We start from the raw sequence: 13,648 nt of genomic DNA on the forward strand, positions 1-13,648 counted from the left end.
TCTCACTCAAAATCCAGCAGACTTATCTATTTTTAGGATTTCAGGATTGGGGTGATTGCAATGTTTCCATTGGATTTTGTCATGTACTAGGGTATGGAACTTGTATTTAATCAAGAGAACCAAGCCCTCTATGCAGGGGAGACTGCCAATAATGAAGAGCACGTAGGATACTAGGGTATGGAACTTGTATTTAATCAAGAGCACTAAAGTCATTCGACTATGTAGGAGGAGACTCCCAACCAAACACGAGACAAGAAATTAGAAATTTCTCGTGGCTGATTTTGGATATTGCTATTTTCATTATGTGATCATTCATGAGTAAATGTAATGTAAATTTAGAGACTTATAGTTTATGCATTGACAATTTACTCATAATGTAAAAAATTAGAATGTATGATATATGCTTTATGATTGCACATATTTCTTAAATGTCCTAATATATATATATATATATATTGTGTTTCACCGTTTCCAAAATTTGGGGGGGTCATGTTTCGTACCCATGCCCGTTTTGGAAACTCGTACCCGTTTCCCCATTTCATGCAACTTAGCATTAAACAATTGATAAAAAGCAAATCTAGCATGAATTGCATTACAAGACCCTAATTCTAGGGCTGAGGTCATCATTGTATTGCTGTTTTATCCATGTTTCAGCCATTAGAACTCAATTACAGACCATATACCTTGCATATCTAATTAATAGTCTTGATCCTTTACTTTATCATTGCAAAACTATTTCTTCTAACTGTTATATGACATACATGTCATAATGTTGAGAATCTATAAAACCCTAACTTCTAACAGCTATCTAATTGGTCTATGGATAGAGTGCTTGAACTTTAGTAAAGAACATCTTAGCCCTCCTGGCTCCACCAATACCCTATCCCAATCATTAGACCTATCCATCACCTTGAACCCTCCTTATTGAATAATCCCTTATGTGATCTATATGTAGGAAAGTCTCCCTTGTGGTTTACTTACCACTAAATAGTTGGAGACAGGCTGCTGAGGTGTCAGTGGTAGTCAATATCTTGTTGCCATGAGTTTTGGATCTGCCTAGTGAGGCTTTGCACTACGCCTGCTAGATTTTTCCATTTCATACATTGGACATCATGATACTTTAAGGGGTAAAACTTAGTATGCAGGGCTTACATGAACTTACTTCACATCTGAATGAGTTCTTCTTTGTCCTTTGATGTCTGAGGCTTGATTCCCACCGAGTTAATGCGGTCAGCCCAAATATCATCAACTTTTTCCCAACCTTGGATCTTAGAAGGGTTGTCGGTTAACATTGTATTAAGACACATTTTGTCCATAGTAGTTATTCTAGAACCTCTACCTTGGTGTCCTGCTTATCCTCGATCCCCTTTTGTAGAGATTTCCAATGCAAAATACATTTTTCAGATTTTAATGGTAGACAAAAATTTTGCCTCTTAGACTAGAGGTTTCCTGGATCTTGACCCTGTGAATTTTCAGCCTTAAGGCTGTTATGAAATAGAGTATGAAACAGAAATGAAAAGAATATAATATTTCAGTTTCTAACAGCCAACTCTTCCAGGAAATTCAAAGAGAAAAGATAACAAACTATGTTGATAAGTTTCAGCCCTATAGGACAACTTATCCCACATGAACCAGATCTGAGGCACCCTAAACATGGTGTAAACACTTTTGGAGTAACCCGCAAAGCTAACACTTTACCCATTTGACTTATCTTTTTCTCCACTGTATTTTTTGTACAACTTGTTTTACTACATCTCCTGTGTATTTCTTGATACTTCCATGTTTTGAAGATGCATTACGCTCAACCAATGTAAATTTTAATAACTGTACATTTTGCAGCCCCAATGGCCATCCTTAGCCACTAGTGGACACTTAAATTTTAATTAAAATACATTAAAAACTATTAGTCCTGACTCCTGATTTCCAATTGAAGTTATAGAATATTATAAGTTGCTCTCTGAGTCCCTATGGTTTGTATTCTATTTGTTACTTTCCAAAAAGTTAACATTCAAATAGAGATGGGACAAAGAAGTCGTTCCTCACTTGCTAAGAAATTGGAGGTTTATGATTTAAGCCTAGAAGTGCAACTAATTAAGTTGGGGGCCGGGGCTCATGTTTTATTAAAGAAGTTTGGACTTGCTTAAGAAAGGGGAATTCTTAATCTCCAATTAACAGAAAATTTGTACCAAGCAAGAAGATGATGGGCAATAAATCTAAACCATACAAAATTAATATCAAGAGGACAACCCACCATCTCTCATGGGCCAAGCAGAGTATTGAATTTATAAACATTACACATGTTGCCAAAAAATTAATATGGGAGACAGACAAGGTGGCCAATCAAACCATTGTACACAAAGCAAGAACTTTATAATTATCCTAGCTCTACCTCAAGCTACTCATTCTATTCAATTCTCAGTTCCTGGCTGCATCCAAAATGGATTGCTTTGCATATGTATCAAGAGATTTATTCGATTAGGTGGTTAGCAAACTTCACAATTAAGTTCACCAATTCCATTGTCATAATGAATTATGGAAGAAGCAAACAGAAACCCTGAAAGCAGAAGTAGAAAGAATCAAATATGGGCTCCAACTTTGCAACAAGAAGCAAGCAACCTTGAGGATATAGTTGATCAGGTAGAGAAGACATGACCATAATTTGACAAATGTCATAACCCATGTGGCAACAAGATACAAAACCATAGTCCTCCTTCACTAAGGTCTATGCTATCAGCATTGACACTGTATGAGAACATGGATGACAACAACGAAGATTGAGGCAGTGGCCCTCTTTGGAAATCCAGAACTATAGGATTGTGATTTACTGCCACTCTACTTACCACTTCTTTCATTCAAGCCTTTGTTTTAATAAGAAAAATGTATTTTCAAACCCTTTTGAGTTATTTACAAGTTACAACAGTTAAATTTACTATATTTTGGCATGTATAAGAAAGCTGATGAGAATATAATGCTTCTCCCATCCTTTGGATATATCACTACCTACAGGTGTAGCTGGGACAGCATGTATTGTTTTGTTGCTTAACATAATTACTTGTTCAGTTTAAAATAAATCCATAAGTTTGCAAGTGCATTTATTATCAATAAAAAGAAGAAAATATATGCTTATTTTGGTTTACAAAATCCAGCAAATTGCAAAATTCTTGCTTTAAGCATACACCAAACTCTGTGATCTGTTCTGTTTCAGTTTTCTATATTTTTTCCCCGGCAACCCTTTCGACCCACTTTTGAACGTAGATCATAACATCCTGGAGTCTACCAAATATGAGCAACTTCTATGAACAGTATTATCATATTATGGGGATTCAAAAATAAATACTGCCCGTAAACAGTCACATGTTTTGTAGATACTGATTGCAGTTTTCTTGATGATGACGCAAAGGGGCCTTTTGATGCAAAGAGGTGGCTAATGTTTGGAAAACAAATGCATGCATGTGTCTATAATTAATTCAGTTATGATAACTCAAAGAGTCAAATTTGTGGTTGCATTGCCTCTACATCTTCATTTGGACGTGTAAGCCAAGGAATCATGTTATGCCCCAAGAAAGCAAAATAAGAAAAGCTTATAATTGTAGTGAAATTGGAAAACACGTGAACCATAGAATTTGAATATATAGAGAATCACCCTTCTTACCATGTCTTCATCTGCAATTATTTTCTCAGAAAAGGTTCTGCACTGTCGCTTGACCATAAATGGTTCACAATCAGAGTTCTCATCAGCTTTCTCCTCATTGCTACTATATAAGATATAACTCTTCTGCAATTAGAAGTGAAAACATGTGCGTTATCAAACCTGTTAAAAACATAGGATACAAATTTGTGCCTAATGCTTGGAAAACAAATGCATGCACATGTCTATAATTAATTCAGTTATGAAAAGTCACTTAAAGAGTCAAAATTGTGGTTGCATTGCCTCTGTACATCTTCATTTGGACGTGTAAGCCAAGCAATCATGTTATGCCCCAAGAAAGCAAGATAAGAAAAGCTTACAATTGTAGTGAAATTGGAAAACACGTGAATCATAGAATAGGAATATATAGAGAATCACCCTTCTTACCATGTCTTCATCTGCAATTATTTTCTCAGAAAAAGTTTTGCACTGTCGCTTGACCATAAATGGTTCACAATCAGAGCTCTCATTGCTACTATATAAGATATAACTCTTCTGCAATTAGAAGTGAAAACATGTACGTTATCAAACCTGTTAAAAACATAGGATTTAATGCAAGCGAAGGTTATTGCAATGCAAATTTCTATGCTACAAACCTCATTATGAGCTTTCTTTTCAGAAGCATGAATTTGGTTTTCATACGAGGAAGTCAAAATGTGTTTTTGACATTTCTTCGAAATAAAAGCTGAGTATGGAACGTAATCATTGTATTCCTCAAGCAAAACAGGTAGCTCTTTTAAACATTCATCCAGAACTCCTAGCTCCTGTTCAAATGTCCGAGCTACTGCTTCCATCTCAGAAATATCTTCTCTTACATAGATAGTTGGCATGCCACCACATTCGCACTGCATTGCTACAAGTCAGAAAATATAAAGTCAAAACAAGAAACATAATAAGGAGAAATTGCTAAATAGCAGAGGTCCTGACACTTTGTCACCAACTTTAATCCATCTTTGGCATTAAAGGCTATATATTGTATGCACATGATGACCCCATGTGCAACAGGCTTGTAACAGCTAGTTGGCAAGTTCTGCCTGCTTTCCATTAAACCAAATCCACTTGTTTCAAGTCATCAAAAAATGGGGCTGACTTCACCACCATGAATTTTATCATTTTCTGCATACTCTGAAACAATGTAGGAAAGATCAAAAGACATAAAGTGAAGTCAAGTCATACCATGATTCAGACACACAAAATGCATACTGGATTGGCATATACCAAATGCCATATAGCACCAATGATTGCAGACACCACATAGAACATTGCTATTGTGACCCGAGGAGTAAAATATATCTGCTTCTTGCTTCTTCAGAAACCAACAATAATAATGTTGGAGTCTTATAAGGCGAACAAAAGTAACCATCAGACACCATTCGGTTCTGTTTCCAGAACTCGATCTGTTATTAGCGAGAAGCATTGCCTCTTTGCACAGTAGCTGTTCATGAGGCAAAATCTGCTGTCTGTTTAGATTCTCATATCGTTTACAAGCGGCTGCCCCAAATGGAAACCAATCAGCCAACGCAAAGTTTACTGCCTCGCCACAATTAAAACCTATAAAAAAAAACTTTAGATTTCTTAGTAGATGTTTGAGAAAACGGTCTATTGCAGTGAACATGGCCTCATTATTCTTGACCATGGCAATGAAAATGTTGACAGGAAAACCAGATACAGCTAAAGATAAAACAAAGAATGGCAATATATACATAAATGTCAATATCTTTACCATGGCTAAAGCCTGCATGGTATGCTTGAGGAAATGTAATAACGAATTCCCCAGGCTCTTGCACAGCTTTATAAACAGGAACTTCATGTTCAGATAATATCTCTGGGGGGAACATTGTTGTTTTTCCTATTAGCAAATTAAATGTTGCGTCCACTCCTTCATGCATAAGTATTTCCCCATCATACACATATTTCCGGACTACATTTTCGAAATCATAAGCAGCATGGCCAGGAACACCATACCATGTCTTAGATGCACCACAGTGGTGATAGTTAATGCTGCCATGGTAAGTTAAATTCACAATTAGCTTCTCTGAACTAATATATCAATGTTTCTCAAATATAGTATAAAAAGAGTTTCTACCTGTACAAAAAATGATCTTCAACATGCCATGCAAACATGCTGAAAAGCATTCCAATGTAAAGCATTGGATCACTTACACCCTGCAACCAGTATAAAAATTCTGTGAGATACTGATAGCAATATGATTAGGAGATAACTGCTGCAGAAAGACAATGCAATTCCCACAAGACTAAAGAAGAATCAAGAAGCCAAGGTCCATTACGGGAATTGAAGTTTCAAGAAGTCGCAATACTGACTTATTAAGCCTTGAAACATCCTGCACCAATATTTGGAAATCAAGGGGTGAGTATCAAAATGAGTTCATGCTATCATATCCTAAACTTGCAGAGAACACCTAAGGAACTTGAACTCCATTTTAAATCTACTCAAAAATAACCTTTAAGTTCCACTTGCTATTTCCAAGTGGATCATTCGCTGATCTTGAAAAGGCACTCCCCTCAACATCACAGGCATATTCAACAAACTCAGTTTTCCCAGAAGTTATCTCATGCCAAAATTCCTGTTCTACGAATTTAGCAGGCAAGTTTGCAGAAGTAGAAAATTTGTGAGCAAATAGCCTGTTTGCTATTTTCTCATATTCGCGAAAGGAATATTTCCTGAAACACAGTTCCAACAAATCAGACGGCATGAATTAAAAATCTAATTAATTTTGTTTATCGAATATGTTGTCTAGATATTATCTTGCCTTCCACTCATATAGTATTTGGTTAGATCATCAGAATCCCATTTTGCCACTTTTAGGGGCTGCACTCTAGTAGTAAACTTGAATCCAGACTTCTCCTTCATTAGAACCACCCCAGCAGGCACTGATGTGGAAATTGGAGAGACAATCTTGCAAATCCCTGTGTCATGGTAAAGCAAAATTAGACTATACAAAATGTTCGCTGTATTTTCATATATTGTGAATTATTAAAATCAAAAGTAAGAAAACTCAAGAGACACTCAGCAACTCATTCGCATGATGCAGATTAACTTGGAAATGTTTTTTATATATTTGGCTGGGCAACTACAACAAAAAATAAAAAACAAGAGATGGTGTAGCAGACGTAATTAATTCAAGCTTATAACCAATGACAGGGAGTCACAATTTACAAACGACCACAGCCCTTTTTCTATATATCTCTATATACGTGAAGCTAATTTCTAAGCATTTTAACCTGAAACCAAGGCAATCTCAAAATGTCCTGAGAAAAAGCAAATTCCTAGAATGTCCAAGACCATAGAGAAGCTTACCAAATTTTGATGCCGCGGGAGCAATTTTTTCAAGATATGACAAAGGATCTTCAAACTCTTCCATTGTTGGATAAAAGGTTGGGCAGATGGGTATCTCATTTATCCAACTCATTCCATCGGAACCCACCATATTGGCCTTGCATTTTATTTCTTTGAAATTATTTCTATCATCTTTTCCATGTAAAAAATCATCCTCACTTCTCACCATGCTGACCATAGTCTGATTTGTCGAGGCAATCACCAGAAGCTCTATCGTTATTCTTGTTATGACAACATTTCCTTCTGCTCCACTACTTGAATAAGAATGAAGGACATTGCACACTTTTTGCTGACACGCTTTATCTTTTAAATAAAACACGTAACAAAAAAGGGTGGCTTACGAAATAGAACCAAAGAATGCACATATAGCTACTCAAATCTTATCTGCCATGCGAAAAATGGAACCTGCAAAAGCCTACAGACAACTGCTTGTCTATCTACTTCATAGGAAAGAGCTATTTTGACAACTCAAACTCCGATGTATCAAACCTTAGTGCAAAGGGATGAATGTCATAATCTTCATGCAGCTAAGCTCTCCAAAGAACTTCCAGTATCTATTATGTTCTGAGTCCTGACTGCAGCATTGGGTTGCTTCAATCCAAATCAGAATACATTATGCTTAATCACATATACACTCCTCTGAATCCAGCCAAACCAGCACAACAAAATCTGTAAGCAACATAAGTGGAGTTAAGTGCCAATATAGTATGCAAGCTACACGAATGCTAAGGAAGAACTTGTGAATTAACCATGGAAAAAGTCAAGAAAAAACAATAGTAGTCTCCTACATTCTTCAATATCAGGAATCAAAAGAACAACACTCTTCAATATGAGGAATCAAAAGAAAAAAATAAATGAAGTTGTGTAGACTAAGAGGCTAGTTAATATCAAATTGAACGCTGAAAGATATCAGTTAACAGCATCATTACTTGATAGGAAATGAAAGATAAATGCTGAAGAATTACAGCATATTAAACCGTAATGATATTTTTTGGGGAATCTCACATGGAAGATACAACCAACCAGCTGATGTCAAAACATAAAAGGGTCACTGCGCCAAACCCACGTCATCTTTCCCTCTGAAAATAATTTTCCTTTATTGTTTTACCCCCTATCTTTGACATGTTCTGACATATCAGCAAATGAAATTCTTTGGGTCATTAAACATAACCAAAATTATGCAAAATAAATAAGCGCTCCAAGACATCCATTGGTGACGAAAGCCGTAACTTTGTTATGAACTAGCATATTTCAGAATACAGTCATATGCAGGCTAGCTGAATACAGCAGCCATTTTTTTCCCTCCAAGAAAAACCTCACAAGTAAGCCCGACGGATGCTTTCCCACATTAATGGATAGCATTCTAGTAAACTAGTAAACTTGTCAGTGTAAACTAGTGTCCCTCACCCAGGAGATTCGAACCAAAAATTTTCTGGACTGATATAACCCCTTGGGCTTCTTTACCAACCATGTAAGACAGATCATTGAGATAAGAAGGTTAATGTCAATAAGGTTACTCAAAAAGAATTATGCGGTCCTAACAAATCAACAGCTGAAAGTTAGAAGAAATTTAAAATGGAAGAATATTGATTCAGGGCTTTAGTTTACAAATACGCAAAAGCCTGAAGGATTCTTCGAGGAAACAGGCTAAAAAATTATTGAAATTTGAAAATTTAAGTAATATGAAAAATGGCAGGAAAAAGCTAAGAGCATGTGTTTTCTCCTAAAAAGTTCTTAAGAAGTTAGAGGTTCAAAATCAGAGCTGAGTGGTTCAAAACCAGAGCTGAACGATAGCAGTCAAATCCAGTCAAATCCAAATAGCTGAGCAGAGGTGGGTCTCTTGTCCCACAAACAAGGGGTCTCATACCCATACACCAATTTGGTATGCCCTGGCATTAAAATCGGATAATAATAATAATAACTAGTTCCAAGGGATATAGATATGCAAAGCCCGAAGGATTCATGGAGGAGACCGGCCAAAAAAATTTCTTGTAAATGCAAATCTAACTGGTTCAGAAAAATGAACAACAATACAAAAAAGGCACCCATCAAAGGTTCTGAAAATTATTTCCAAGGTGTACAGATACGGAAAAGCTTGATGGAATCCTTGTAGAAACACGTGAAAAAAAATTGTTGCAAGTGTGTTAAAAAAAAAACCAGAGTGTATGAAAAATGATAAACAACAACAAAAACAGACCGGCTATCAAAGAGTTTGAAAATGAATTCCAAGGTGTACAGATACGCAAAAGGCCTAAGGATTCGTATACGAGACAGGAGAAAAAAATATCTTAAAAAGTGCAAATTTAAGTGGTCGAAACCACCGACGGTAAGAAAAATATGAAAAACAGGAGAAAAATATCAGCCATCAAAAGATCTGAAAATGATTTCCAACGTGTAAGCCCGAGAGTTGAGAGAAAGAGAGCTTACTCAGTTGCTGTGATTTACATTTCTTTAGAAAGCATGTGAGAGTAAGGACTGAAAAAACGCCAAATAATGGCTTGAATATGATAAATTGAATTTTCATTTTGATTTTGAATCAGCGAACAGACAGCGTGAATGTAGTATCTCCATACCTCCTAGGCATCAACGTTTTCAGAACGGTTTGGAAGGTTACACCGGTCACTTGCGAATTATTTTCGATTATTATGCTTCATAGGCTTATAATTTCACTCATAGTAATTCTGGTGACCCTAGAAAACCAAAAGGTACGGCCTACAATTTTTTAATCATCATACCTGCTTACAATTTCGCCCATAGCAATCCCGGTGACCCTAGAGGACCAAAGAAGCCCTGATCTCCGTGACGAGGGAACCAATGACCTCTGTAACATCATTGAATAAATCATAATACCCGGATACATGCCACATTACCCCATAACCCCCTCATACAAACCCAACAACACGCTGAGAAACCCTAGATACCTCATTTCACGATGCAGAAATCGCTCAAACGCCAGAGCACCAAAATTACCATCGCAATAGTTCGAAACTGCACAGTAACATGGAACAAACTGCCTCGACATGATAAAAAAACGTTCGAAACGCTGCAGGATTTCACGGAACGTTTCTCTTGCAGACCGCAAGTTAGCCAAAGGTAAATGACGGAGCAAAATTTGTCGGGGCAGGGCACCGTGCCAGGAGCTCCAAGGAAAAATTCCTGCCCTTGACGCCATTAAAATCAACACACATTGCTTATAAAGCCAACAGATTGAACGATATTTACAATGTAAAGTATTCCAGACAGAATTACAGAGACATTCCACGCCCGAAAAATTATCTTACTGGTTAAAAAAAAATAAGGAAAAACACTGGTGAGAAAAAATTAAAGGAAAAATGGGATTACAGCAATTAACCTGTTCATTGGCGCCATGAATTTCGCGTTCCGACGCCCCTGTAGCTGCTGCTGTGCGGTAGACTAGAAAATTTAATTAAAAATTTTCGAAAATACAAAAATAGGCGTAAAAGTGCAAAACCAAACGGGGGGCCGGGCTGAAAACGGGTAGAAGGCAGCTGTTGGTTTTATTTTGGGAAGGGAGACGGGGAGTTGAAAACGACATTAATGCAGTTGAGTGCAGTTGACCGTCTGTCCCTGCCAATCACGTCGACGTTCGATAATGACGCCCGCCGTCTTTTCACGTCGGAATTTTGACGATGACACGTGTCATACGTTTGGCGGGATTAATACGGTTACACTAATCATTATCGTTAATTATCGCTATCACAGATATAATGACTATAATTTGTATTATGAAAGTGATTTTATTATATAGTGAACCCTATCCATTTAGCTACATAGTAGTTAATATTGTTATTAATATTCTTATTAAATTTGTAATATTTATATAATTAAATTTATATGAAATTGTTTTTAATGTGATTTTTTGATTTTTGTGGAGTTGGAATTGGGCGGAAAATTGCTATAGTGCGAGTCATAAGATATTTAAAAAAAATTGAGCAAATGAAAGAGGGAAGATGGCCTAAGGTTGTTTTTAATGATAGATTGTTCAAGAGCAAAAAACTTGGATGTAGCGAAATAACAAATGGTTTAGTAAATGGGGTATTTGTTTGAACGGGTGTCCCATAAATCGTAAAGAGATAAAAGCTTTTGTTATTGAAAAGTTCCACAAGCCTACTTGGGATAATGAGCTAGGAAGAAATAAAAAATACTATATTGATGTGTTTAATCCCACTCATAGTCATCAACCAAAAGTATACATAGAGGTCAATATCTCTTCGAGAGCCAAACTGTAAAGAGATAAAAGCTTTTGTTATTGAAAAGTTCCACAAGCCTACTTGGGATAATGAGCTAGGAAGAAAGAAAAAATACGATATTGAAGTGTTTAATCCCACTCATAGTCATCAACCAAAAGTATACATAGAGGTCAATATCTCTTGGAGAGCCAAAATTCTTATTGCTCAGTTAAGGACTAATTCTCACCAACTCCGTTGTGAAACAAGGCTCTGGAAAAGACCAAAGGAAGTGTGGGAAGAAAGAATGTGCATTCTTTGTTCTTCCATAAAAGTGGGAACAGAAAAACATTTCATTTTAGAATGTGAGGCTTTCAAAGACAACAGGGAAAAAACATTTCATTTTAGAATGTGAGGCTTTCAAAGACAACATGGAAAGTTATACAGATATGCTCGTAGTTAGCTCTTGGGATAATCTATTTAGCGAGGGGTTTGTCTAGAAGCTGGGAGCATTTATTTTGAAGCTTCACAGAAAAAGGGTCGAATACATCAAGCAGATGAAGAAACAATATGTCCCATAGGCTATCTTTAGCCTTGTAGACGTCAAAACTCTTTCTTTCTTTCTTTTTTCTATATGGATTTAACACGTTGAAAAACCCTTTGTGCACAAGTTACCCATCAAACTTGTGATTTCATTTTTGACTATACATATGGATTCAACCCGCTCAAAAACCCTTTATGTATGAGTTATCCATCAAACTTGTGATTTCAATAAATTCATGCCAGATTTTAGAAAAATTAAATCATAAAAACCACTAAAAAAACTTCCAAAATTTTTCCAAAAATAACTCAACTTGTCCTGATGATGAACCACACTGGTTGGTTCGAAACGCGTCGACAAATGATTTTCCATGTGATTTTCGCCGAAGATTCTCTCTCTAAATTGTTATGGATCACAGAAGCCTGAACTCTATCAACTCAAATTTAAATAAACCTATATTTTATAATTTATAAATCATCTCAATATTTTCAAATATATAATATTCATATAATTAAATAAAACGAAAAACAAAGTTATTTTTTATCTTTAATACAACCTAATTTATAATAATATATTTTTGACATTAAAAAAGCTACGATGATTATTGATGATATCATATAAATAATATATGCAATTTGTATAATTAAATACTATATACATAATAATAAATATAAATTATATAATCGTAAATTAGTTAATTATATTAAAAAAAAAAAATATTAAAAATTATTTATATTTTTGTTATTATTATAAAAAATAAATAAATAAATAATGAAGTTATTAAATGGCATGAAAGTGAGGTTATTATATTTTAAGAAAATGATTCCATAGATATTACATGGATAACAACTATAAATTATGTTATTACAAGACTAACATTTTTAGTTTGTTTATCAATTTTTATGGTAATTAAAAATATACATATATAATTTAATAGCGTAAATTGTATGAAATTTCTATGGAGAATAAAGTGTATGAAATTTCTATGGTCACTATGAAAGTGAGGTAATTAAATTATATGAAAAATACTTTTATCATTAATTATAAATATCAGATAGATAAAAACAAATTGTATAAAATGTAGGTTACTAACTGACATGAAAATTTATTTATTTATTTTTAGAGCAATGTAATTTGTCTAATTAATAATATAACAATATAATTTGTCAAATTAATAATAATATTAAAGGTAGATTATTAAATGATCTAGAAATAAGCTATTTTTATTGTTTTTTTTCAAAAAAATGTAATTTCTTAAATTAATAAAGTTAGAGTAATCATTGATGTTGATATTCGAGGGTATGAAAGTTATGTTATTAAATTGTAAGAAAATGTTAGAGTAAATTCAATTTGTATGAAAATTGGGTTATTAAATTATACGAAAATAGTTATTTTTATGTCTTTATTTTATTTTTTTTAAGACAAAGTAATTTGTTGAATTGCAATATTAATAATATTAATAAAGTTAAAGTAATTATTGATGTTCATATTCAAATATGTAAATAACTTATAAAGGATGATATTAGATAAATAATAATAATTGTAATTAGAATAAATAACTTATAATTGATGATATTAGATAAATAATAATAATCGTAACTTGTATGAGTTTAAGGGTTTTTTTTAACATGTAGATTTTTAACAATAGATGTTTTATCACAAAGTGACTTAATAAGTGGATACCTCATATATATTTGTTTGTTAATAATATGTGCTTAATGTTGAAACAATTAATGTTATATAGGTTGAATTTATATATTATCTAATTTTAATTATTTTAAATTAAATGGAATATAATTTAGCTTATATATTACTAATTGTATTGATATAGAGTATATATTATTTTCTAAATTAAGTAAAGTTTCATTTTCAAT

The 13,648-nt window shown here is 34.3% G+C and overlaps 1 protein-coding gene across 9 annotated transcripts in view; it reads right to left on the reverse strand.

Annotated features, from left to right (window-relative positions):
* LOC149240789 (lysine-specific demethylase JMJ13-like) overlaps positions 1-10,547 on the reverse strand; it is a 32,979-nt gene extending 22,432 nt beyond the window's left edge. For 2 of the 9 annotated variants that reach the window (XR_016246546.1, XM_089373828.1), the window contains exons 1-12: positions 10,399-10,547; positions 9,782-10,202; positions 7,008-7,715; positions 6,460-6,616; positions 6,151-6,370; positions 5,977-6,030; positions 5,775-5,854; positions 5,412-5,689; positions 4,865-5,239; positions 4,285-4,541; positions 4,076-4,183; positions 3,653-3,775 (exon numbers count right to left, since the gene is read on the reverse strand). Coding sequence is in view for 8 of the 9 variants with exons in the window: in XM_089373828.1 (XP_089229954.1) it covers positions 3,653-3,775; positions 4,076-4,183; positions 4,285-4,541; positions 4,865-5,239; positions 5,412-5,689; positions 5,775-5,854; positions 5,977-6,030; positions 6,151-6,370; positions 6,460-6,616; positions 7,008-7,224 (1,869 nt within the window). In the remaining variant the exon portion in view is untranslated. Of the gene's footprint in view, positions 1-3,652; positions 3,776-4,075; positions 4,184-4,284; positions 4,542-4,864; positions 5,240-5,411; positions 5,690-5,774; positions 5,855-5,976; positions 6,031-6,150; positions 6,371-6,459; positions 6,617-7,007; positions 7,716-9,781; positions 10,208-10,398 lie in introns of all 9 variants that reach the window. The other 7 variants (XM_089373822.1, XM_089373826.1, XM_089373823.1 and 4 more) reach the window with 7 other exon arrangements.
* Positions 10,548-13,648: the final 3,101 nt, after the last annotated feature.

Source organism: Pinus tabuliformis, chromosome 8 (genome assembly GCF_031772625.1).
Source record: "Pinus tabuliformis cultivar Carrire ecotype Pingquan chromosome 8, CPIR1, whole genome shotgun sequence".
In the NCBI taxonomy this organism is placed as follows: Eukaryota; Viridiplantae; Streptophyta; class Pinopsida; order Pinales; family Pinaceae; genus Pinus; species Pinus tabuliformis.